This window comes from Plasmodium brasilianum, chromosome 5 (assembly GCF_023973825.1).
Source record: "Plasmodium brasilianum strain Bolivian I chromosome 5, whole genome shotgun sequence".
Classification (NCBI taxonomy): domain Eukaryota; phylum Apicomplexa; class Aconoidasida; order Haemosporida; family Plasmodiidae; genus Plasmodium; species Plasmodium brasilianum.
In genome coordinates this window covers 1,450,591-1,478,561 of record NC_090118.1, presented here as the reverse complement: position 1 = coordinate 1,478,561, position 27,971 = coordinate 1,450,591, and the positions used below count along the sequence as shown (strand labels likewise).

General features: G+C 18.4%; 5 protein-coding genes across 5 annotated transcripts; all 5 read right to left on the bottom strand.

The window, feature by feature from the left end:
- Positions 1 to 1,446: 1,446 nt before the first annotated feature.
- MKS88_001564 (fam-m protein) lies at positions 1,447 to 2,358 on the bottom strand (the record flags this gene model as incomplete). The annotated part of the gene is made up of 2 exons (XM_067214501.1): positions 1,447 to 2,145; positions 2,272 to 2,358. The coding sequence occupies 2 exons, from the start codon at positions 2,356 to 2,358 to the stop codon at positions 1,447 to 1,449; spliced, it is 786 nt and encodes a 261-aa protein (XP_067074930.1).
- Positions 2,359 to 5,112: 2,754 nt separating this feature from the next.
- Positions 5,113 to 6,130, bottom strand: MKS88_001563 (fam-l protein; the record flags this gene model as incomplete). Its single annotated transcript, XM_067214500.1, has 2 exons — positions 5,113 to 5,774; positions 6,073 to 6,130. 2 exons carry the CDS (start codon positions 6,128 to 6,130, stop codon positions 5,113 to 5,115), a joined length of 720 nt encoding a protein of 239 aa, XP_067074929.1.
- Positions 6,131 to 15,708: 9,578 nt separating this feature from the next.
- MKS88_001562 (fam-l protein) lies at positions 15,709 to 16,704 on the bottom strand (the record flags this gene model as incomplete). The annotated part of the gene is made up of 2 exons (XM_067214499.1): positions 15,709 to 16,500; positions 16,618 to 16,704. The coding sequence occupies 2 exons, from the start codon at positions 16,702 to 16,704 to the stop codon at positions 15,709 to 15,711; spliced, it is 879 nt and encodes a 292-aa protein (XP_067074928.1).
- Positions 16,705 to 19,292: 2,588 nt separating this feature from the next.
- On the bottom strand, positions 19,293 to 20,175 carry MKS88_001561 (fam-m protein; the record flags this gene model as incomplete). The annotated part of the gene is made up of 2 exons (XM_067214498.1): positions 19,293 to 19,967; positions 20,089 to 20,175. 2 exons carry the CDS (start codon positions 20,173 to 20,175, stop codon positions 19,293 to 19,295), a joined length of 762 nt encoding a protein of 253 aa, XP_067074927.1.
- A 3,768-nt stretch (positions 20,176 to 23,943) lies between these two features.
- On the bottom strand, positions 23,944 to 24,867 carry MKS88_001560 (PIR protein; the record flags this gene model as incomplete). The annotated part of the gene is made up of 4 exons (XM_067214497.1): positions 23,944 to 24,108; positions 24,232 to 24,340; positions 24,499 to 24,701; positions 24,862 to 24,867. The coding sequence occupies 4 exons, from the start codon at positions 24,865 to 24,867 to the stop codon at positions 23,944 to 23,946; spliced, it is 483 nt and encodes a 160-aa protein (XP_067074926.1).
- Positions 24,868 to 27,971: the final 3,104 nt, after the last annotated feature.

Below are 27,971 nucleotides of genomic sequence, written 5' to 3'. Positions count from 1 at the left end.
TAGATTTACTTATTCCCTAATTCAGTATAACAACATAGTAATATACTAAAAAAAAGTAAAATACTCAAAGTTTCTATTGAATAAGAAAACGCATTTCTACAATTTGATAACTTCCTAGAAATAACTTAAAACCCAAGACCAAAATCTAAACCTGTATTGATAAATTTTATGTGAAGAAAGAATTTTCTTTTTTTTACTATTATTTTATTTAAAAAATTAAATTTATAAATATGAATGAATTAGTAATATTCAATATGAACTAAATGTATTTTTATGTATATTCATAATAATATGAAAAATTTAGTAAATATACTTATAGACAATTAAGATAACATCATACATTTGTTTAAATAAATACCTATATATAATGAAAAGAAAGTAGAAAACATATATTTAATTTAATAAATTTTAAGGATAATTTAGATTTTTACAGATATGTAATAATTCATTAGAAATTCACTATTATCTAAATATAAATGTAAAAATTTTTACGTATTGTATATTAATTTGTTAAATAAATTAATTCATTAATTTCAACTTTGAATTCGAAAAACAATAAAACAGTATAATATATATTTATTTATTTATTCTAATATAATATATAATTAAATATTTTTTTCAAAATTAAATATAAACTAAATGAGGAACAATAATAAAGTGATAAAGGTTAAGTCATATTTTAATTTTAATGGATTGAAATCTCTAATTTAGTAAACAGTTATATATAATCTATATTTAACTAATATATTTATTTATTATATATCAATTATTTAACATATGTATTATTCAAATATTTTTAATTTTTTTAAAAACGATTTTACCATTAGCATATTTAATAACATATTTTAGATAAAACATATCATATAAAATAAAAATAAGTTTGTACATAAATTAAATATATATATATATATATCAATATAATTAAATATATGCAACTAATTTCATAAAATACAAAAGAAGTCACATTATAGTTAACATGAAAATTATAGCACATTCACAAAGTAACACGAACAGTAATAATGTTAGTCTAGAACAAGATTTATTATATAGAGAAGTACTTATTTATTAAAATATAAAATATCACAATATTCAAAGAGAGTATATAAATTTTTACAGTATATATTCATTATAAGGAACATAAATATATTTTTTATAAAAATTCATATAAATGCACAAATATATATATTATATCATATACATGTAACAAAGTTTAATTAATAATTTAAAATTTATGTCTCAAGATATTAAAATATTCTAATTTACCCAAAAATTAAGAAGTTGATTTTTACTATGGTACATCGAAAATCCTGTGTATATACGCTTATATGTATAAAACTATGGTAATCATAGCTATGATCATTTAGAATATATAATAAAATATATCAAGTTCTTAAATCATATTAATGACAATTTTAACTTAACAATATTTGCTTAATATTATTTATTTCATTCAGAAATGTACTTAATTTTTTTATATTTTTCATTATTTCGTAATATTTTAGGAATCGCAACGATGAGCAAGATAGCTAATATAATGATAAGTGCGACAAATGTTACTAGGTAAAAATATTGTACTCCTGCTACTTCTCCTGCTACTGCTTGTGAATCTGTTCCTTCTATAATTGATTTTAGACCTGTGTCTTCATATATAAATTTCCAAAGAGTCTTAAAAGGTGTAAAAGTTGAATCCTCAACGAAGTCAAAAACGCGCAATATGGGTAACCCTATTCCCACTAAGAAAAAAAGAAAGAATAAAACAATTCCGAATCCATAACTTCTAAACTTTCTTTTTTTTAAAGCTATATCACAAATTCTTCCATTTCTTTCAACAAAATTATCATAATCTTTTTTTTTAATCCATTTCTTTTCAAAATGAAAATATTTTCCATCAAACATACTAGAATTATAATCCATAATTTCTGTATAGTATCGCTCTTTATTTAATGAAAATATATATGAGTTTTTTGTTTTTTCTTTATTATGCACATCCTTTTTTTCATATTCTTCATTATTTTGTACGTCTTCTTTTAAAACTATAATATTTGAATCCTTATTCTTCTTATAATTTCCTAGTATTCGACTATTTCTCGCATATATTTTTTTACAAATATTGTAGTTCTCACCTAAATAATAGTTGAATATACTCTAAAAGAAAAAAGTAAATATATATTATTTAGTAGAATACAAAATATAACCCTAAAAATCTTGTTTTTTAAAATATATTACAAAAAGTGTTAATTTTACAAATAACCTTAAATAATTTTATCATACCAAATCATTGTTACAAAGGCATATCCATGATACAACAAGAAAAAAAGCAATTCTAAAAAGTAAGATTTGTTTATTTTTTAGTTCCATTATATAAATATTTAATATTCTAAAATATTAAAAATAAGTTGATAATAATATAATTTATTAATAATAAACAGTGTTACACCTGTTCAAAAAATCTACATTTATTATTGATTACAAAATACATCATAAAATGCATATAACTATAATTGTTTTTACCAAATATACAAAGTAAAATAATTTCAATAATATGTTATACAATTTGTATTATTATATTATTTAAAACAAAACGTTACTTTCATTAAAATAAAATAATTTGAATTGATTCGCAAATTTTTTAATTACATAAATTATATAATTAACATACAGAACTAATTAAATAATACTTTTATTGTCGTTTTATGAATAAACTAAGAAATAAATTTTATCTCTTATTACAAGGAAATATTAGCTTCATCTACTGTATAGAATGTACCGAATATATATATATAATGTACATATATATATTAAGACAGTAATAGTAATTTTAGTATTTTTATTTTAATAATTCTAATTTTATAAATAATGTATTTTTAAAAAAATAGTCCTTAAAGATTGAATATTAAATATTTAAACAATACAGCAATAATAAAAGAAAATTTTATATGTTATTTTGTGTTATTTTATATATAACTCCAACTTTACTTACTTTTTATGAATATGAGATTTATTATTATTGTAGATCATAATATATTTAAAAAAACTAATTTATATAGGGCTAGTTAGTCTATAAAAATTTATATATTTAATGAAAATAATATATAATTTTTAATTTTTTTGTAAAATTCTTTAAAAAATTTGAATTTAAATAAATACATTACATACTATTACTTTTAAATAGAAAATAGCTATATATATATATATATATATATATATATATATTTCATTTCTATATTTTAGTTTTTAATTAATTATATGTATTTAGAAAAAATATTTATATAGTTAAGGAATAAAAATGAAAGCTATAGCCTCAGTATTATTGTTCTATATATCTAAGCATATATACATTGATTATATTGTATAAAGTATTTAATTAAATTAAACAAAAATTTAATATTAAAAAAAAAGAAAAAAAAAATAAATAATAAAAATAATAAATTCTCTTATTATAATTCTTTTTATTAGAAGTTTCAATATTCCCCTGTCCAAATGCGCACATATTCTTGTCTCAATTTTTGTATGTTTTAACATTCTCTAAAAGGAATTTTTTCATGAGATGCTTCTCTGAAGGAAAAATAATTTTTGAGTTGTACTTAAATGTCATATATAAACATATGCAAATATTATAATATATTTTTTAATTCAATTTATATAAAATAAAATTAATAGATGAAAATTACACAAAAAGATATCACAAAGGGAATCTTATGAATAACATTTATTAAATTAAACATTAAAAAAAAAAAAGAAAAAAAGGTTAATTTCATAAATACACCTTATTAGAGTTTATCTAATCAAAAATAATAAGGTTACATATATATAAATTATGTACAGAACAACTGTGCTATTTTCTTTTTTTAATTATATTTTATTTAAAAAATAGAATTTAAAAATAAAATGAATTAGTAATTAACGGATTTAATTATACATGATCTTAAACATCTTTAAATAAATATTAACTCTTATTATATTTATAATCAAGTATAAACAATAACGCAAATGTAAAAAATATATTTACACAAATTATATCGTTATAGAAAACAATACATTTATTTCCATTATTCTTCTATAACATTTTGATTTTTACGATAAGTAACGTATGTATATAGGTTAATTATAATTAAAAGATAAAAAACAACGACGAATACAATTTCAACATATTATATATTAAAATATTATTATATATGGTTTATTAATTTAATACTTTAACGATCTTAAAAATAAAACGTACATATAGCATATTTATTTAAAAATATTCAATAAAAAATATGTTTAATTTTAAAAAATTGAATTAACACCACAATCGTGAACTATAACAAAATGTTAAAATGCTTAATGTCTTTATACAATTTCGAATAATTAGATAACTGAAGTGATTAAGCAATTATAAATAAGACATAATTAATAAATATTTTAATTTATGTTGTTATTTATTTATAATTCCCCATTCAAACTATACAAAAAGAAATAAAGTTTTGTTAAAAAGATGTTTACAATAAAATTTTTTTATGACATATATATCACAAAGTATATTTTATAAAATAAATATTAAGCTTATTTTTTAGTAAAAGATATATATACATATCAGTGTTATATAAAATTTTTATTTAGCTACACAAAAGACAAAACAAAACACATATGTATGTATTTTAAACATATCCTACATTTTTCTAAATAATTAAATAAAAAATATTTTTACAATACAAAGAAATATAAAATATAAAGCCGTATTCCTTATAGTATAAATATGAATTGGCAAATATTATTACTAAAATTACATGTATTACCCTATTATAAATCTATTATAACTCAAAAATATATATTTTTTATAGGAATCCGTTGAAGTAAAAAATCTTATGTATTAAGGCATAATATTCAATTTATCTTGAATAATACATTGAAATACTAATTGAAAAACATTAAAATATTCATATTCACAAAAAATCTAAGAACATCTACATTTACTATTGTGTATCAAAAAATCCATGTATACATACATGTAATTATAAAGTTTTAAGCAATTATTCGTATATGTATTAAATATATAAATATATGTATTGCATTAATTAATTCATATTCAAGATATCTTCACAGAAATAAAAATGTTCCTTAGTAGGTATTTTACCTTTTCCTGAATTTAATTTTTTCATATTTTTTAACTTTTTTATGGTAATAAATAATTCTTGATATTAAAGTGATACATAATATAATGAAAGGTAAATAATATATTAAAATACGAAAAAAATGCCCTAATTTGCAATAATTAGTAATATCTGATGCATTTTCACACCATGAACATACATCTTCCCCCAGTTTTTTAGATATACTGTGTTCCAAAAATGCTCCTAACGTTTTAACCGCCTCTACAATAGGTGACCATGAATCATTTTCGGTCAAAGATTTTAAATTATCCTTGTTTAAACTTAATTGATATAATAAACTATGTTTTCCTGCAAATCCAAATGATACTTCTACTATAAATAGTATTAATAAGAAAAAGAAGATTAATACAGGTAAAAAAATATGCAATTCGTATTTTTTACATATTATTTTTTTGTAAACCTTATTACTAACTGTCTTGTTATTTTTAAGAAAAACTATATAATCAAGTTCCTTGAATATTTTTTTTTCCATATGTGAATATTTGTTTGTATCAAATAAACAAGATTTATTTTTCATATCTGATTTATGACCACCCGCAACCTTCAAGGGAAATCCACTTAATTTTTTCTTTTTACCTGAGTCAACCTTTTCATTATTAGATATATCTTTTCTTTCTTGAGCTACATAAATTGGCAATTCTTCTTTTAAATATAAAGTACTTGAATACTTTTCTTATTTGTATATTGCCATTGAACGATAAGTTTTTGAATATAATTTTCTATCATGATTGCAGTTTTTATCTAAAGATTTACAAAGCTTACTCTAAAATGCAAAAAAACGTAAATATTAGTTATAGAATAAAATTTTTAATGATAAAGAAACAGTATTAATAAAAACAAAGCACGCAATATATCAATAATATAAATATCTTTAAATAATATTAATATATCATATGAATGTAAAAATAGCATATCCAACATAAAAGGATAAACGTAGTAATTTTAATTAATAATGTAGACTTAATTCTCTTTTCCATAATATAGATGTTTAAAACTATAATATACTCAGCAACAATATAACAGTAATATAATATCCCTTTAATGATAGAGGATACTATTATTTCTTATTAATTATTTTTTTATTTTTTTTTTATTTTTTTGTAAAAACATATTAAAAGTAGATGACCTTAATTTTTTTACAGTAGAGAGAAATAAAGGTAACTTTAAAAATAAACTCTAAAATTCATATCTTAATATTATTTATAATGAAACAAATTTAGTTAAAATAATACAAAATTAATTCATTAATAAATATTCAAAATAAATAAATTATTTATTTAATAATATAATTAAATAATATTCGATTGATTCTTTTCAATATTAAATAAAACAATACATATATAATTCCTTAATATTTCGAAATGTTGAATATATATAGAATATAGAGTATATAGATAATACATTACTCTATATTGTAAGAAAAGTATTAGTGAATTAAATAATGTATTTCTATGAATTATATAATTTTTATGAACATTATACTCTTGAAAAACAAATTAATTCTAAAATAATATATGTTTTTATACCATTAATGTAACAGTAATAATATATGAAGAAAAAAATATTTTGTGTTACTTTATATTATCTATAGTATTTCCATCGGTTACTACATAAACTTATACATTTTTTATGACCTACAATATATATAAAAAAAATTATATTTATAACAAACCAAATAATATACTAAATAAGTATAGAGTTCAATATAAATAATGATTGTCCTTTTACTTTTGTAATATAATTTTTGAAGGACATGGTATTTAATTATATATATATTATGTTATTATATATAAATTAAAATTCTGCAAAATCATCTAATTTTTATTAATAATTAAATATGTATATTTAAAAGATATATTACAAATTAAATGAAAAATGATTAAAGTAATGTCTGTATCAAGTGTATTAACATAATAATAATCTCGATAGTATAAAGTATATTAATTATGCTAAATGTAAAAATGAATATAATCCGTCGTTATTTACATATTTTATCAAAAATATTTTATTATTTTTTATAAAAAAGTATAGACTTCAATAACCACATAAGTAAAAAGTAAAATTATAATTTTTCTTTAAGTCCCTCATTTAAATATAAAGTTTCACTAATACTAAAATTGATAATGCTTCATTAATATTCCATTCACTAAAGGAAAATTATAATCTTATTTATTCGTAATTTCATATATGAACTATGAGTAATATATAAAAATATTGTAAAAATATTTTTATATTAAATATGTTACGAAAAATGTATATCTTATAATATTTATTTTATAAATTTTTATTCGTCATGTTTATTTTAAATAAAAAATACAAATCACCACAAAAAGCGAAATATTTAGATTTAGTTAAATGAAGAACAACATAATGAGTTAATATTTGAAGTAAAACCTTATAAAGTGTTTAAAATTATCATTCAAATGCTTACTTAAACTATTAAAAAAAAAAAAAAATTATTATATAAATTATATCTGTTGATGAATGAAGATATACTAATTTTATTTTTATATATTAAATTGTGCTATCACATATCTGTTATAATGTATTTATACTCGAAACATTTACAGGTATAATTTTTGAATATAGTGTACATATTTTCTAGTGAATATTTAATAAGGTTAATATTAAATTTTTATTAATCAAAAAAAATATATTGCATACATATGTTAAATCGAGATACTTAACTATTTAAAAATGATTAATAAAAATATTAAATCAAATACAGAAATATAGAAACTGTTAAATATATTAAATATATATATTTCTACTTTTCTGTATCAATTTACCTTTGTATATTATCCATGTTCCATAGGAAAAAATTTATAAATATATAACAATTAATTTTTTTTAAGAACAATTTCATTAAGAATAAAGAAAAATTTCATTATATACATTAAGAACATGATTTCTTATGGTATTATATTAATTATAACAGATCTTTAATTTTATTTACTTCTATTCATAAACTTATTTTAAGAAATTTACCAGTATATAAAAAAACACTAAAATACATAATTAAATAATTAACAATAATACTTTTGTATCTCCCTCTTCAGAATTATATAATCGTCTTAGTATTTTTTCTATAAATTATAATAAATTTCCTAATGTAAGGAAAAATAAAAAAATATATATATACTGTTAAAGAAAGTATTCTTATGGAGTAAACGCTAAAGTAGTACTTATAAATATTTAATATTTATAAATTTTTTTTAAAAAGTATCACAGTACATTAATTTTGAATATATATATGACCGAGATACATATATAATAATTTTTTAAAAATAAATATATATATCACAGAAAATTGTTTACATAACATATATGTTTATTTCTTAATTAATTTTTTTTACTGCATTACTTGAATTATATTTATTTTTACACTAAAAATTTTCATCATATGCTTATTCAAAATTATAATCTTTATTATTGTAACTATCATATCTATATACAAATAACATATAACTAATCCTATATTATATTCTCTCTTCTAATTTACTGATAGCAATATAAGAATTCTTCAGTCTAAATTCCACGTGTATGGTTATAACTAAAGATTTATTAAAGGTATATTAAAACTAATAAAAAATGCTTTTGTTATTTATAATATATTAAATATACTTAAAGGAAATTTCCATATAAGCGTATATATATTTTTTATAACATAAAAAAGCGTAAAGTTAAAGGTTAATTTTGTTCTAGGTTATTATAACGCATTACTAAAATAAAAACGTACCCAAACAAAAAAGACAAATATAAATGTTTTAACTAATACAAAAGAATTAACTTTTCAAATTATATTCGAATTAATGAAATTTATAATATATATAACGGTCGCAGAAAAATTCACAGTATATTCACAAAGTAGGGATAAAAGTGTAGAATTATTTGCGCTGCTATATTATTCCTTAAGGAAGTATTAATTTGTATAAATAAAATATAAATAAAAAGTATAAAAAAGAAAATATAAATTTAAAAATAATATTGTAAATATTTCCAGTAATGTTATTTATCAGAAAATCAACAGCTAAATAATTTTTTGAAATAATAATTATTTTAGTGAATCCTCAATACATGTATACACTACAGTATAACAGAAGAATTCTAAATATCAGTTATCAAAGATTCACAGCAAAATAATAAAATAGAGAACCTTTTTCTTTTTGTACAATGATTTCATTTGAAAATTAGAATAAAAAATATATATATGTTGTGAGAACAGGTGCATAAGCATACATTAGAAATATAGTTATTAATTATTTTTGCCTAATTCCTAATAATATTCGTAATTATTTGTACATTTTATATTTCTAAATACTATTTTATAATTGAAAAACATAAATAAATGTATAGAATATGTTATTATGCACAGGACCAAAAAGAAAAGACATTGTTTTTTACAGCACAAAATATAATATAACATGGGTCATATATTTATAACATAGAGAACTTTTATAACATAATAATTTGGAAATTTTTCTTCTCAGGAATTAGATAACATTCAAAATATTTATATTTTAAAATATACTATCAAACACAACACTTTTATATATTTGTATTATATTATTAAATGTTGAATATTATAATTACATATAATTTAAAATAATACATTAAATGTATTATAATTAATAAGAAAATTGTTAAATTTAAAAATCATTTATAATTTTTTCTTTTTGTTTTTTTTAAAACATAAATTTGTAAGTTCCATAAAAATTATAATAATAAAAAAGGAAAAAAATTCTAAAAATAAATATATTAGAAAAAACATTTTTAGTAATTATGATAATAAAAAAAAAATTACAACAAAAAAAATAATATTACCATGAAATACAAACAACTTATAAATAACAATATATATAATAAAATTTAGTAAAATCATTAATGCATTATATTTCTTTTTGATATTTTTACGGAGAAAATAACTTTGTATATTTTTTATGGATTTATAAATAAATATTACCCAAAATTTTATATTAATTTACAAATTTTATTTAACTTAAATAAAATAAATTAAATATTTTATGAATACAGTCATAAAAGCAGAAATATTTATATTAAATAATTTCTGTTTAATATAGTAAATGGAATTCATTAAAAAAATATAATATATTTAATATAATAACTTTACTGTACAATAATAAATTGATTCTAATTCATGTAAGGTAAATACGTTTCTAAAAAATAATTAATTAAAAAAAATATATATAAAATCTTTAAATTTTTAATATTTTATATGATGCATATAACTCTACATTATAAGACAAAAATAAGATAATTATTTTTTATATCATTTTTTCATGTTTATATATTCTTATATAGCTATATATATATATATATATATAAACATATTTTAAAATATTGTTTGTTCGGGACCCTTAAGTGACCCTTTCTTTTGGATATTCAAAATTTTTCCAAAAATTATAAATTCTTGCTCATATAAAAAAGTATAAGCGAGAAACTTATTTAATAGTACTATATATTGTGCATAATATACAATGATAAAAATTAAATAAACTTATAAGTTTCGTTTTATAGTTGCTTCCTTAATATGCATGTAATTAATGCAGTTGATAATTTTTAGGAACATTGTTTTTTCCTAAATTATTTTATGCAAGTTGTATCTATTAAAATTATTCGCGTTAATTTAAATTGAATAATTATACATATTCAGAAGAATGAAAAAATATTCAATAATTATTTTTCATTTTTTTTGAAATATTTTAGTTTCTAAGTTAACACTTATGTCACGAGGGAGTAGAGATATTAAACACATATATACTTATTATATATATGTATATATTTATATTAATCCCATAATATTTTTTAAATTGTTGTAGATATAATATCACTTGTAATATTCATTTTACATAAATATGCTTATTGTAATACTAAATTAGGATTATTTTAATTTAACAAGTTCTTAATGTTATAATAAAAATAAGGAATATGGATTTTTTTATTTTAATATTTTGTTTAAAAATTAATGGATCGTTATCCATATTTTCAGTAAAATTAATATCTTCTTGCTTTTTCATTAATTAATATTTTTACAGCCATCTTGATCATAGAACTAATAAATCTTTTCTACAGTACTAACAATACTATGTGTCTAACTGCAGTAATTTAATAAAAATATAAATATTTTAAAATCATACCCCAAATGAGGATAATTACGAGTTTTATTTATGCGTCTTTCATTCTAGTCTAGAATTTTACGGACATTTATTTTTTCTAAGTAATTTATTTTTGTAAGCACATATAACAGTTTAATATTACAAACAAGTTTATATACATTTATCTAATATTATCTCTACATAAATATAAAAAAAATAAAAACAATATGGTATAACCTTTTTTTTCTTAAGTTTCAAATGATTTAATTCTTTATATGAATATTTGCATATAAATGTTATTTTCACATACTTTGCATTATTACATGTACATACGTGCTTACATGCTTATTTATGGATGTTGAATATTATAAGCATGTACACGTACTCATAAGTGCATCATATATGTATACATGTGTATGTATAAACTTTGTTCCATCGCACTAAGACGAACTAATAACTTTAACATTTTCTTTTTATACGTTCATACATTACTCATTTCCATTAAGCGTATTGAATCACATAATACTTACAACGTATGTTCTAATTAACACTACGTATTGAAATCATTAATAAAGGTAATTAAAAGTACGTTTGTACCTTTGACTCAATATAAAGTGGAGCTGGCGCTAAAGGAAATATCTTGGCAACTAATAAATTTAAACCACGCCTTCTTCAGGTACCTTACATAGTTTTTCTCATTCATTTTCTTTATTAACATCCTTAGATGAAATAGCTATTTCAATGAACATTATTCATTGTTGATATTATCCCTTGATATATATCAGAGTTTCATTAATTTACTCGTTCTGTACTATATATATAAAATATTACGTAGACTTACCTGTCATGTGGAAACATAAGATCGTAATATGTTCAAAAAATTGTAAAAAAAATTATAACTTACAAATGTTTGTATATAAATATGTATACATGCGTACTCATTTATAACAATTCCACATAAATTTTCTGTCACGTACAAGGAAAGATCATGATAAAGAAAAAATAAATTATATGCATATAAGTACGCTCTATATGCATACGTAAGCATTTAATCATGAATTATTATATTTTATGAAAATATATATGCATTCACGTAACTGTATCCTCAAACTACTTCAATTATTAATCTACATGAAATTACCTTCAGTTGATATATATATTAGACGTTTTATTTTGTTTTAAGTGAATTATATACACATTAACGTCTTTATAAAATAATTCTTATAGAAACAATAACGTAAAAAAATTTTTACACATTTACATGTGAAACACAGTCATATTAAGAAATTTCTGAAATGAACCTTAATGGGAAAAATATAAAGCATTTTGTATCATATGCATTTTATTTCGTGTATTTGCTCCAATTTTATTATGTGAACTCTGTGCATGAGAAAAAATTTGTGTCAACACCTTTAAAAATATGAACAAATAATAAAAAGTATTTTACTAGATACAAAAATAAATATTCATTTTATCAAACATAGAAAGGCACAAATGCAGAAAAAGTAAGAGTACTTATCATTTTAAAAATGCGTGCATATATATCCACATATACACACATATATAAACATACAAATTTACTCGGTGTAACAGCTTATGTAACAAATAAAAAGCTTTCGCAAAAAATATATTTCATTTTTTATACCCACAAATCCCATTAGAGTATATAATTGCACATTAATTTTCTCAAATATTGACCTCCTCAAACGAACTAAGAGAAGAAAATAAAAAGTAGAAAAATTTGGTAAACACTTACACTTACAAGTGTTTTTCATAACTGTTTTGTATTAACCATTTATACCCATCTTATTCTATTTCAAGAATACATTTCTAATCATTCACTCACCATGGAAAACAAAGTAAAAAACAAAAAAGATTTTAAAATGAACATTGTACTTATATATTTGTCATCATACAAAGTTATACTTATGTTATTTTTTTTTTTTCTTATGATTCTTGTTTTCATTTATTCAACTTTTACTTCTGCTTGGTCTCTCAGCTATCGTTTTGCTTATTCTCCGTTCTCATCTTTTCTTCTTTACATCCTTTTATTAAAATTATACCTTTCTCATAAGGACGTAGGTAACCTAGAAAAAAGAGAGAACGTTGTTCACTATGTTAATATTGCTATACTTATATTGTACATCTTATAAATACTCTCTATTCTCAATTTTCTGCTCTACTAAAATATTTTCATGCAATCTCCTTTATTATTTAGAGGTAAAACTAATATAATAGCAAGAAAAGAAAGCAACATAATATTTACAATTAATATACGTATATTACAACAATCACTATAACAGATTAACACAGTATTCGTAGTTCATTCATATTTTCACAATGATAAAATGGGAATTCAGCTTTTTCCTTTTTTATAAAAATACCTGTACAAATTAATTTGCTTAAAATTTAATAACTATTTTTTTTTAATTATGATTGTTTAAATATATAATGCAAAAAAGAAGAGTAAAAGGGAATAGTTTATATGCGAGATAAAAGAGTGAACTAAAATATTTAGGTAAAAAGGTAAAATAAAATTTAACCCATATAACCCTTTATAAGTTCATGCAAATAAGAAATATACATAATTTATTCATATATAGATACAAATATTTAAAAAAGGTTTAGAAAAAATAAAAAAAAAAAATGAGAATATATTATTGTAATCGAATTTTTTAACATTCACATATATATATGTTATATACACGCTAGAAAATATTTTAATATAAAACAATAGTACTAAATATTTACAAAAATATACACATATAAATATTGTACGCTAAAACAATTATTAGTAATCTATTCACATTAACCATTTGGAATATTCCATATATGGTACTCTAACATTTTCCACGTCCTAAGCATATTTTTGCAAAAAAAAAAAAAAAAAACTTATTTCCTATTTAATTGATCAAATAATAACCTACTATGCATGCAAAAGTAAGAAAATTAAAATATATATTGATATTATAACTTCATTTTAATCTATAAAAAGTTATATGTTATAAATGAAATATAATCATGAAATTTACTAATAAAAATGCTCTATGTAAAATCAGGTAACTTACAGTAATTCAATTAAAACTTGTACAACTAATATAACTTAATTTATTAAATAGAAATAATTAAAATTTATCTAACCAAAAAATTTTTGTCAAGTAATTATGGAATATCTATATAGTAAGTAACACTTTTCATTTAATATTATTTTATTTAAAAAAGGAGCACTATAAAAATAATTTAACTAGTAATTTCATTTTAATATATATATATTTTTATATATCTTTAAAATCATATTAATTCATTATTTATTATATGTACAAACATAAAAATAAACGATACAAATATATAAAGAACATACACATGATCATATATTTGAGTAAAATATATATTTTTTTTCATTACCCCTAAAAATAATCTAACCATTTGCACAGCTATACATTGCTTAAAATTTTACTATTATAAAAAAAAAAAAAAAAAAGACTTTATTCACATTATCCAATAATATACTATTACATTTAATTCATATATTTAGCTTTTTATATATATAAAATTTTTTTTTTAATTTTGTACGTTATTTTTTTATAAATTTTCATTAAAATATATATATAGTTAACATATTCTAAATTTAATTTATAAAAGAAATATTCACAATAATAAAATATTTTATGTTTTAAATTCTTCACTTAACTGTAAAAACATGCAAACAATAAGTTCTTATACAATTATAGATTATGTACATAAAATAAGGATCTTTTATTGTTGCATAATTATAATTTCAAATTTATACCTTTCAGAAAAAACTAAAATTACTTCAAAAAATTTTATACTATAAGTATACTCCATAAATTATTTCTCATAAAACATTATTTATACAATAAATAATTATGTTTTTTCCTTATTAAAAACAATATATATATACAAATCAATTAAAAGGAATATATATATTTTTTTATTTCGTTAAATATAAAAAAGAAAATATTTATTACTAATATAAAATTAATAATACTTTTTCTTAAGAAAACACATAAGTAACCATTTTATATTACTATAATATTAAAAAAATAAAGAAGCAATTTTTACATCGAATATACATTATTACACATTAATAATATAATTAGAATTGTTCTATTACATCTTCATTTTGATACACTTATATTTTTTATGAAAATTTATTTATTAAACCAACATATTTAGTCAATCTAAAACTAATGTTTGCAAGACAAATTGAAAAATATTAATATCTTCAAATGTAAAAAAAATCTACGAATATGTATACTTCACTGTTTTATAGCAAAAATGAAATCTATAAGTATATGCATCTATAAGATTAAAGCAATTTCGCGCATATTTATTAATTGTAGCACTGAGAATATTAAAATTATTACTTTAAATTAAATAGATCATTAAAGAAAGAGAAATATTTCTTTCCACTATTTTTACGTTTTTCTGTACTTAATTTTTTCATATTTCTTAACTTTTTTATGGTAGAAAAAAACCGCCGATATAATTGTAACACCTAAAATAAGGAAAGGTATGCAATATATTAAAAATCCCATAAAACCTTTTACCCAATCTACATATACTACCTTTACCTTCTTCATACTGGACGTTCCAGCTTTCTTTATTTCTTTAAATTCTTCTCTTTGCACTAACTTAAAAAAGGCACCTACAGGTGAATTCTTTAGAAAATCTTGTAATTTGGAATACCACTTTTCTGAAGCAATTTTCAACACCTTAAACAACAACTTCCTAAGTCCAAATGAACCAGAATAATCTAATATGAGTGACAATGACAATAATAATAATATTATTATTGGTAAAAAAATTCGTAAGGCAAATTTTTTACGTATTATTTCTTTGTAAGTTTTATCATTAATTATCCTGTTATTTTTAAGAAAATCTATATAATCCAGTTCTTTGAATATTTTTTTTTCAAGATGAGAATATTTTTTTGTTTCATATATATAGGATTTATTTTTCATAACTTGCTTATTGCATCTGTCATTTTTTTGTGAACTTCCATTTAATTGCTTTCGTTTTTCTGGAGCCTTCTTTCCATTAATAAATATATCTTCTTCTTTCCGTATATCATTATTTTGTGTTTTTTCCTTTAACCTTACAATATATGAATATCTATCTTGTTTACTTTCTGAAAGTATTCTATATGTTCTTGTATTTAATATTCTATTAAACGTGCAGTTATTTTCCATATTTTTCTTAAGAATACACTAAAAAAAGTATATAATTGTTATTTAAAGTATATATATATATTCATTCTAAAAAAGTATTAGTAAAAATAAACTAGAAAAATATAAATAATTCATATATGATTAATATAATAGTACCACATGATTCATAAAATGGCATATCCACGTTATAAGGATAAACTCAGAAATTTTAATAAATAAGTGTATCTTAACACTTCGTTCCATGATATATATTTTTAATATTATATATTCTAAGTAAGGTAAATATTGAGAATAAAAAATAATCTTCAAATCATGAAGAAGAATATAATTTATTTAGTTTTTTTCCCTGTTATTTATTCTTTCATCAAAACACAATAAAAAAACATATAAATATAATATATTTTGCATAAATTATAAAGAAAAATAACATTAAAAATATATTATATAATATCTGTCTTGAGGATATTTAAAAAAAAAAATTAATTTATATAAAAATAAAATATTTTTAATCCATATATAAATATTCAGACATATGATTTAACTGTTAAATATAGTACATTAATCCTCCTACAAAATAAAGTAAAAAAATGAAAACATATGTTTTCTTAATATTTATAAAAAGTGAATTCAATTAGAATATATTATTTACAGTTTATAGTACCCATATAATATGGAATATATTTAATATGGAAGGTATAGAATATATAATGTATATAATAGCATATATATAGAACAGAGTATTCTCTCTGCTCTATAAATTCAGATAATAACAATTATTTTTATATATTTTTTTACTAATCAATCTAATATATAAATATTGTATTTTCGAATAACATGCTGTTATTTTAAAATAATATTAAGTATTATGATAATACAATAGTAATAATAATACATAGATAAAAGAAAAAAGGATTCTTGCAATACTCTGTATTATATTTTTTATAGCACATTCACAATTTACCACATAAACATGAATTTTTTTATAATTTGAAATATATTTAAAAATGGTTCTTATAATATTTCAATTTTGTATAATATTTTAAAAAAAAATATAATTTTTAATTTTGTTTAATTTATATCATTATCTGTAACTTAAATATTCCTAAATTATACTACTTCATTATTCTTTTGTTTTTTCATTTTTTAAGCTACTCATATCTAGGAAAAACATAATAGAAAAATGAAATTAAAATAACAAAAGAAATAAATTACAAAATAATTTTTTCATGAATTATGCTAATATCAAACTGATATTGTTGGAAATGTTTTTAAGTTAATTCCTTCAAGAATAAAAATGTAAAGTATGTTTAGTCATGTATTTGTTTTTATCATAACTACCGAAATAACTTTTATTATGTACAACTAAATATACAATTGCGCATGTATAATAATAAAATAGTAACTTCAGGTTTAATCTTAAAGTTCAAGTAATATAATGGCGTAAATATATTAATAATCACATACTTTAAATTTTCAATGATAATGAAATTACGCAAAGAAATTCTAAACGTTTAATAAAAATAATATGAACAACATTCCTTTACAGTAAAACCCATATTTGTATTTATTAATTATATATAAAAAAGAAATTATATTTTTTACTATTATTTTATTTTAAAAATTATCGTAATAATTATCAAAGTATTAGTGATGATCAATATAAACTATACCTCTTTTTATATATCATTGTAATATTATTAAATCATTACTTAATATATTCATAGGTAACCCTAAAAAATAGTACATATATATAAATAAATACCTACATATGATGAAAATGTTTCAGAAATTTTATATATATTATAATTGCTAACTATATTTTAAATTGTTATATATATATATCATTTCAAAACATTACAATTGAGTTGGAAAAAAATATAAATATTTTTACAAAATATCTATAAATACGTGATAAAATTTAATTCATTAACATAATTTTTGAATAAAAAAAAATAATAAAAACAACATATAATATATTTATTAATTAATTTTCTATTTAACATAAGTTTGATTAATTTTTATAGAATTAAACTGATACTACAATAATTATAATCATAAAATAATTGATTTAAACCATAACGTAATTGCAAAATTTTATAATTCCATAGATATTGAACTGTTATATAAATCATATAAAAATAAAGAATACTGTTTTATTAAATATTTGTAATCCTAAAAAAGACTGAAGTTCATTTAAAAAATTTCTACAATTAATATGTCTTATTGGATATTTATCATAAAACATATTTAAAGAATAAACATTAACTGTTGTTTCCAGTAAAATATATATATATATATAGATATAGATAAAAAATAATACATTAAGTTATTTTCATTAAATACAAAACAACCACATTTATTTTTCTTTTAAAGCTAATAATACATTTTCCTAATTATGTGAAAAAATATTCATTTTAGAATACAGTAAAATATAAAATGGAAAGAACTGCTTTTTAGTACATGTATAAATTGTCCTTGTTCTATTACATTATAAGAATTATTCCCTTATATATTTATTTTATAGCAAATATATATATTTTTCAAAGAAATATATTTGAATACGAAGATATATACATTATATGAAATATATACTATTATTTTGAAATAATAATTTAAAATACTAATTAAAAAACATTAGAACATTCAAAATAAAAAAAAATGCAAAAAATTATTTTTCACTGTTGTTTATTAAAAAAAAACTGTTATAACATATGTAAATTTACAAAATTATAGTTACTCATGTTAGGAATATATCGCTAAAATTATTACCGTTATTAATTGGCATTAAAGACTTATTTCCACAAAAAAATATATAACTTATTATTCATCTATTAAGTCATCAACTTAATTTTATTATATTTTTCATTATTCCTTAAGATCTTATAAATCGCTACTAAAAACATAATGGACACCATAAACATAAGTAAGATAAATAAAACTAGATAAAGATAGGGTTGTTCATTCTCCATAAAAGTTTTTATACTCTTACATGCTTCCTTCAATAATTCAGATTCCTCGATAAATTTCCATGTACTTTCCAAAAACTTTAATTTAGTTAATACGGGTATTCCAATTCCCAACGAAAAAAGAAGTAAAAATAAAAAAAATCCAAATCCGTAACTTTTAAATTTTACTTTCTTTAAAGCTATATCACAAATTCTACTATTTTTTTCAACAAAATCATCATAGTCCTTTTTTTTTATCCATTTTTTTTCAAAATGGAAGTGTTTTCCATCAAACATTCCATTATTATAATCTATAATTTCTGTATAATATTGATCCTTATTTATTAAGTTCCTATTTGATTGTTTATTTTTTTCATTTACCCCTTTTTCATTCCTAGATATATCTTTTTGTATATTTATTTCATTATATGGAAATTTTTCTTTTAACCATGTATTACGCAAATCTTTATCCTGTTTATATTTTGTCAGTAATCGATGATTCCCAATAGCTAATTTTCTATCATCGTAACAGTTTTTATTCAGTGATTTAATAAATGTACTCTAAAAGAACAGGGTAAATATTTATTATTTAAATGAATAAATAATGTAATACCAAAAATCAGAATCAATAAAAATAAAACACTATAAATAATGTAACTGTATTTAAATAATATATTCACACCCGATCATTGTCAAAATGGAATATCCAAGTTAAAAGGAGAAAGGCAGCGATTTTAACTATAATATATAATTTTGTTTTTTGTTCCATCATATAAATTTTTAATATTTCATATATTCAAAACGAAAAAATTAAAAGACTATACTTCTAATGTTAAATAATACTATATTTAAAATTTTATATTTATAACTCATTTGTACATACACAGTAAGATGTATATAACTATTTTAGATTTTATCACATATACAATGTAAAGTAACTTTCATTAAAATAATATAATTTTAATGATTTCATAGATATTTAAAATTTATAGTTTATTTAATTAAGGTAGTGTTCTAATAAAATTATTCTTTTAATAATCCTTTTTAGAATAAACTTAGTGATAAATATGTAATATTGCGTTATATGTAAATATTGAGCTTATTTACCATTCAGAATGTAGAGAATATATATACAAAATATCCATCTATATATTTAGAAAAGAGTTAATAATTTTAAGGATACAATCCTACGAATAATTATAATTTATAAGCACCAAATTTAGCAAAAACCAATTATTTTTAAGAAAACGTCAAATATTTTAAAAATAGAATAATAGTACATAAAAAAAAAATTCAGTATTATGCCAGATGTAACACATGTTTTAGTTTCTCCTTGAGCATATAAAAACCGTTATATCCTATAATGTATTTAAAAAACAGCATTTATATGGTACTCCGAAAGTTATGAAGAAATATATATTTTATAGGCATGTAAAAGATAATTATTTTTTTTATGCATTTCAATTTTTAAAAATTACAAATATTAATAAATTTAATTTATATCTTTATTTGTAAATGAAAATTTTTAAAATTCTATAACTTAATTTCTTTTTTTTATTAAATACATATATATAGAATTATTGTTAATATAATATAAAATAATAAAGATAAAAGCACTAATTCTTAAATAAAATACATTATTATATGAATTAACCTTGCCTAATAATTAATTTTAGTATTATTTCATTTATGATAATGGATATTTTTTTTTCTTATCAATTTATTATATCAAACTATTCATGAAATCTATATAAAATAAATTCAATCAATAATGACAGAAATGTAATACTAAAACAATATATATATATATTCTTCCTCTTATAGATAAATTAATAAAACCTTCAAAATTAATAAACTTGTACAAATAATTCCTTCTAAAAAAACAAGCTTGTAATAAAAATTTTTATTCTTTCCTTACTAATAATCCCCACCGTAGGGCAAAAACCCTTTAATGCAATATTTATGTTATTTAGAAAAAAGAATGTATTATAACATTTAATGTTAAGGAAAAAAAAAGAAATGAATAAAAGGAATAAAAAAATGTATATATCATTAAAACAATGGTTTATCTTATGTTCCTTTTAGATAAATTTTATCTTTCTACTGAATTATTATAAATTATTCAATATATAAAAAGTATGTTTTTATAATACTTTATGATAAAATAAATTAAATTAACTTATGTATTCCTTTAAAGAATCAACTTTCAAAATATTCTTTTATAATTAGCATGCTCTATACATTCTAATTCTAATATGTAACATAGCATAGTAATTATAATATATCGAATTCTTTTTTTATAAATTTATATATTATATTTTATTACACAGAATTCTTAGAAAGATTAATATATTTTCTTTTATAATATTCATAATATCATTTGTTTTTTATTTCATATATTATTTATCTAAAAGTTTCGAGCTTTTTCAATTTAAGGGAGTATTCAATATTACTAATGTTTTTTTTTGTTTTTTTTTTTCAATAGCATAGGTTTCCATTGATTCTAAATTATATTACAATTCTTATTTATAATTTTACATTTAATAAAAAAAAATTACTATTATAATAAATTTAATATTCTTAAAATTATAATAAACATCAATATATATTATAAACAAAGGCACATATGTAATTTCAATTTTTTAATATATTCTATTATTTACTATAATATATTAAAAAAGTATTTAAAATATATATAACATCTCGGGTACATTCTTTTATATCAGTTGGAGTTATAACTTTTGTTCTAAATATATTTCTCTGACACAACTTCTCACAATACACAATCATACTTATTTTTCATATTATGCCCTCTTTGGTAATTTCTTTAAATACCTACTAATTTCTTGTTATTCAAGTTTACCAAAAAAAATATCTACAGATAGTTCCTTATTTATTTAAATATATTCAAAAATATTAAAACTCTCATCCACTATTTAGTTAATTTTGTATTGCCTACTTTTTAATGGTTTATATTGTATGAAATTTTTTATTTTAAAAAAAATACTACTTAATTTTTGCATTTATTTTTTTCTACATACGAAAAGTAATTTACAATAAATAATTATGTTTTAATATATTCAATAAAAGTTGACTAAATATTTTTATTATTAGAGTAAAATCTATTTAATTTCATGGAACATACATTTCTCCTCTTACCTATGAAATCATAATAGATATAAAAATAAAAAATAAAATAAGAAACATATAAATTATTAAAGATAGAACATATATATAAATAATATTATTAACAAATCAATTAATGTGCTTGGATATCATGGCTTCATTATATATTATACATGTAATAAAATAAAAATATTTTCCCATATATATTAAATAATTATATATTAAAATAAAATATGTAACATGACAATTTATATATATATATATATATATACTGTCTATTTTCTTTGTCCTATTTCATAGACATTATTAACTTTAATAATTACATAAAAAATATATATATATATATAAATTAATTTTATATGTATAAATAAAAAAGGAATGAAACTACATTTCATATTCATAAACTAATGAAAATAATAATTATCTTTAAAATTAAATAAAAATATACATTTAAAAAACATTAAGCTAGTTAAAGCATGATAATACTATTATTCTGTTTATATTATTCATAACATAAAGAATAATAATAGAATTTTTATTACATTAATATATTTATAAATATATATTAGAATTATTCATTATCATACAGTTTTTTCCTAATATAAATACTTTTATTTGTCGTTATTAATATTATATACACAGAAATATATGAAAATATAGAAATACAGAAATTAATAACATGCAACTATAATTTATTTTAATAGTTAATATATTTATAAATAATAAAATAAATGTTATTTATATATCTTCATTACGTAATATATATTTTATAGATTATATAAATAATTAACGTAATTAAATTTGAAGATATTTCAATATTATTTTGGAAATATAAATGTTTTATCATGTTATTTTTTATATATTCAGAATTATATTAGTAACTTTTTTATAAATTCCTATATTAAAACTAAATAAAATACCCTATTATTGTTTATTTTATTATTTAATGAAATAACACTAAATCCATAAAATTATGATTACAACTGAAACATCTAGAAATATAAATTATAGTATATCTTATAGATTAAAGTGAGTATAATGATCTCATAAACTTTTTACTTTATTGTTATAGAGAATAGGATAATAGAATTATATCAAATCATGTTTTGTAGATGATATATACATTCTATTAAATAAAATAAGATATATTAATCATATATTTTCTTACTAATCTATAATATAATAAAAAGTTTTATAATAAATTATATATGATATATCATTAAAGTTAAAGTATTATATATATAATCGCTAAATTTTATTTTTGTAATATGTTTATTGTCTAAATATATGCCCGCTATGTTATTTTTTTATTTTTCCTTCATAATAAAACTGTTCGTAAATAAATATTTTCATTCTAAATATTTATATGAAAATATATTTCATGTACATAATTATATGTAAATTAAGAATTTCATACAGAACCATAACTTATCCTAATTTTTCCACTTTCAGTATGTGATTTCCCCATATAAGAGGATTCATTAATTAATTTATATGAATCTTCTGGAACTATGTTCTGTATTGTTTTTCTTTTTTTACGTAGACAATTGTGAATCCAGTGTCCAAACGGACTAAACTATTATAAAAAACGAAAAAGAATGAAATATGTTATTATGTGTAACAATAATAATATTTTAAATAAAATTTAGTATATATATTTCTTAATTTACATAATTTATAAGGATAATTCTTATAATACCTTATACAAAATAAAAAACGTAATAATAAAAGTTCCCAGAAGTGTAAAACCCACAGATAAGGAAGTGTTCATTTCAGGTAAAATAAAACAGTTATAGGTTAATTCCTTTCTATAACACGAAACACTATCATATGCATGCTGCATTAATGGTATCCACAATTTTTCAATTTTCTCTTCCCATAATTTGGTATTACTTTCACAGTTAGTTCCTTCATTTATATATTCATTTTTTTTTGATCTAGCCATTCATTTAATAAATCACAGTACTCAGTTTCACTAATACTATCACTAATTAATGAATTCAACGCAACTTTAATTCTAATACTATTATTAAGCATACAACCAATTTTATACAAATTCGTATGATCTTTCTTTAAAGGACTTAATAATGCAGATATTTGCTGATCGTAAGACTCATGATCTTCATCAAAATGTGAAAAAACTTTAACTTTCTTACTTACTTTTTGTCCCTAAAAAGTAAAAATAAAAAAAACAAAATGAACTAAAACTAATAGATTGCAAATGTATTAAAAGCTTTAATAAATTAATACGAAATAATATACTCATTATAATATTTAAAGTATTGTATAAAAATTATTATGTAAATTACGCGTATAATTATATATTTACCACCATCCTTAAAAATTATACTAAGTGTAATAAAATTAACAATAAGAATTTGTAATATTCCCACATATAGATCTTTATATTTTAAGTAAAAATCATATATCAATATTTTCATAATTTTCTATAATATATAAGAAATTAAAATATAAACATTTCATTAGTACACAATATATTTATAAATTATTAACACCAAAATAAATAACCATAAAATTTTAATAATACTTCATTTCGTAATCACCACAAATCAAAACCATTTTTATTATAAAAAATTTAGGAAAGTTAATATTTTCATATTTTTTTATATTAACAACATACAGTGTATATCTTAAAGAATAATTTGCTATTTATATAAAAATTTTAATACAGTGTTTCCTATAATAAAATTATATTTTTCCTAATAAACTTATTTCAGTTATATTTATTAAATATCATTTATTTATAATAATAATAATAAAAGAAATACTTTTTTTAATTTATAATAACTCATACATAAAAAAAACTTAGTATAATAGTTAACCTAAATTTTTTAATATATTATTTATTATAACTTATATCATAAGCAAACAAACAGTTACATATATATTATATAAATATTTTTATACTAAGAAAAATATAATATAAAATAACTATTGAATAATTTTATAATTATTTTTACTATTATCATGTATAGTACAAAAGATTCAATCGTTCAAACTTTTCTACCTCTCCAATATACTTATATGTTAACTATAAAATATATTACCCAGTCATTATACCATTTAAATTTTTTTACATTATTATATATACATATAACTTTTAATCATAAAATTAGTGATTAATATAATATCAAAGCTTTCTTAAAAAAAATTTTCAAATGGAACATGTAAAAAATATCTTTTCCGACTAATTATATGGTTTTAGAATAATAATTTCAGTGTTGTAAAAAATAGCAGAATGAATAAAATCCATTTTATTCCATAAAAATCAGAAATATAAATATTCTTTTTATTATTATTACTATTATAAAATCTTATAATTATTCATTTATGAAATGCATTAAGGTAAATATGATAATATCATACGCACTCATGAAAAATTGTAAATATTGAAAATCTTAATTTTGTACTTAAAATTAAGAAAATTTTAAATATTACTCAATTTCAAGTTATATTTTTCTGAATATAAATATACGAAAAAGTATCACAATATAAATAGCGAATTTCTTTCATTTTTCGAAATAATATAAATTTGAAATAATACCAAATATTAATAAGTAATATATTAAGTGTTACATTTAAATGCTTTCTTTGAGTTCACATTGACTTCCCATTTATCATGCATGTATACAATATGTTCATCAAATATAAAATTACACAAATGAACAATATTTTCTTATATAAACTATTATTATATATATACTATAATATTACTCATATTTTTACTTAATAGCATATCTTTAATGAATACCAAAAAATGTTATAAATCATAATATTTTAGTTACTACGCATTTTAGTAGTGAATAAGCTAATTTACAAAATGTAATTTTTAGAAATTATATTTTTAAAGTATAGTTTTTTAAAATTCTTCTCAAATACTTTTTTTTTCTTTATTTTTTTTACTTAATTATTTTTTTATGAACGAGACTAATTTATCTCTAAAAATAAATCATAGAATTTATACAATTAAATTAAAAAAAATAAAATATACTTTAAAAATATGTACTTTTCAAAATTAATATTTTTTATATTGAAATTATGAATATTTGAAAAATAACATATTTATTTTCAATTATTTATGATGAAAATGAAAAACTTTTTTAAGGTCAATTACTTTGTTATTAATATGATAATGTTTATAATTTAATATAATAACGATGTAAATATATATATATATAGTATATTTATATACCAATTTAGTTATGAATATACATCGCAAAGTGTTATTAAAATATGTTTGAAATATTCTATTTAATCGTCATTAAATATAATTATATATATGTATTTTTTAAGAATTCAATGTTTTTAAGCATAATTTTTATTAAATGAAGTTTAAAAAAAAAAGAAAAAAAAATTAATTTGCAATCATGTTTATTTTAAGAATACAGAATTACTACATTTAAAAAATTTTCGTTCACAAAATAGATAGTAAAAAAGTATTTAATATATAAATTAAATTCATTAATATACAGACATTTATTTAATATTTAATTTTCTCTACATATAAATTAGTATCTATTTAAAAATATTCTTCATTAAATACATTCTTATAGTAATATATATATTCCTAGATTATCACATAACAATTATTATAATCATTATGTTGTTTTATATAAATTTATTTTGTACTATTATGATATGTAGACATATAATTATATTCGAAAAAAAAATTTATTATAACGTCAATGTTAATGTATATATATTTTCCAATTCCACTGATGTTCTTAATATCATTTTTATATAATTAATTTAAAATTAATACAGTTATATATAGTTTTTTCCTATTAATTGTGAACAGTTATTCAACTTAATTTTTAACATTGATTTTTATAATGATTTTTTATATATTTCTATCATAATTCATATATGTTTATTATATATGTGTGTTTTCTTCATTATACTGAATATAAATTGAAATTAAAATATATTAAAAGTACAAAGATTAAGTGAAAAAAAATGTTTTAAGGTTTTAATATTAATTTGTTTAAGTATCCTAAAATATCTTATAATATAATATTCCCCTAATATTTTATATAATATAAAGTTATTTCATTATATCTAATGTATTTATTACTGAAATACAAAAATAATAGCATAGATCTTATTAAGAAAAGATATATAAATATTCTATTATTTAATCCTAAATAATTGATATTTAAAAAGAAATTCAACAAATTATCAATTAATATTTTCTGAATTATTGTCCAATAATTTAATCTTTTAATGATATAAAAATACATAAATTATATAGATTATTAAAATATAAATCTCCAATAAAATATATGTTCGTACAATATGTGAAACACTGAAGAAACACTATAATTAGTTATAAATAATCTATAATTAAAAAGGACATTACTTCGTTATAAGTTAATAATTTCACATTTAGACTACTTAAAAAGTCAAGTCTCGTATAAA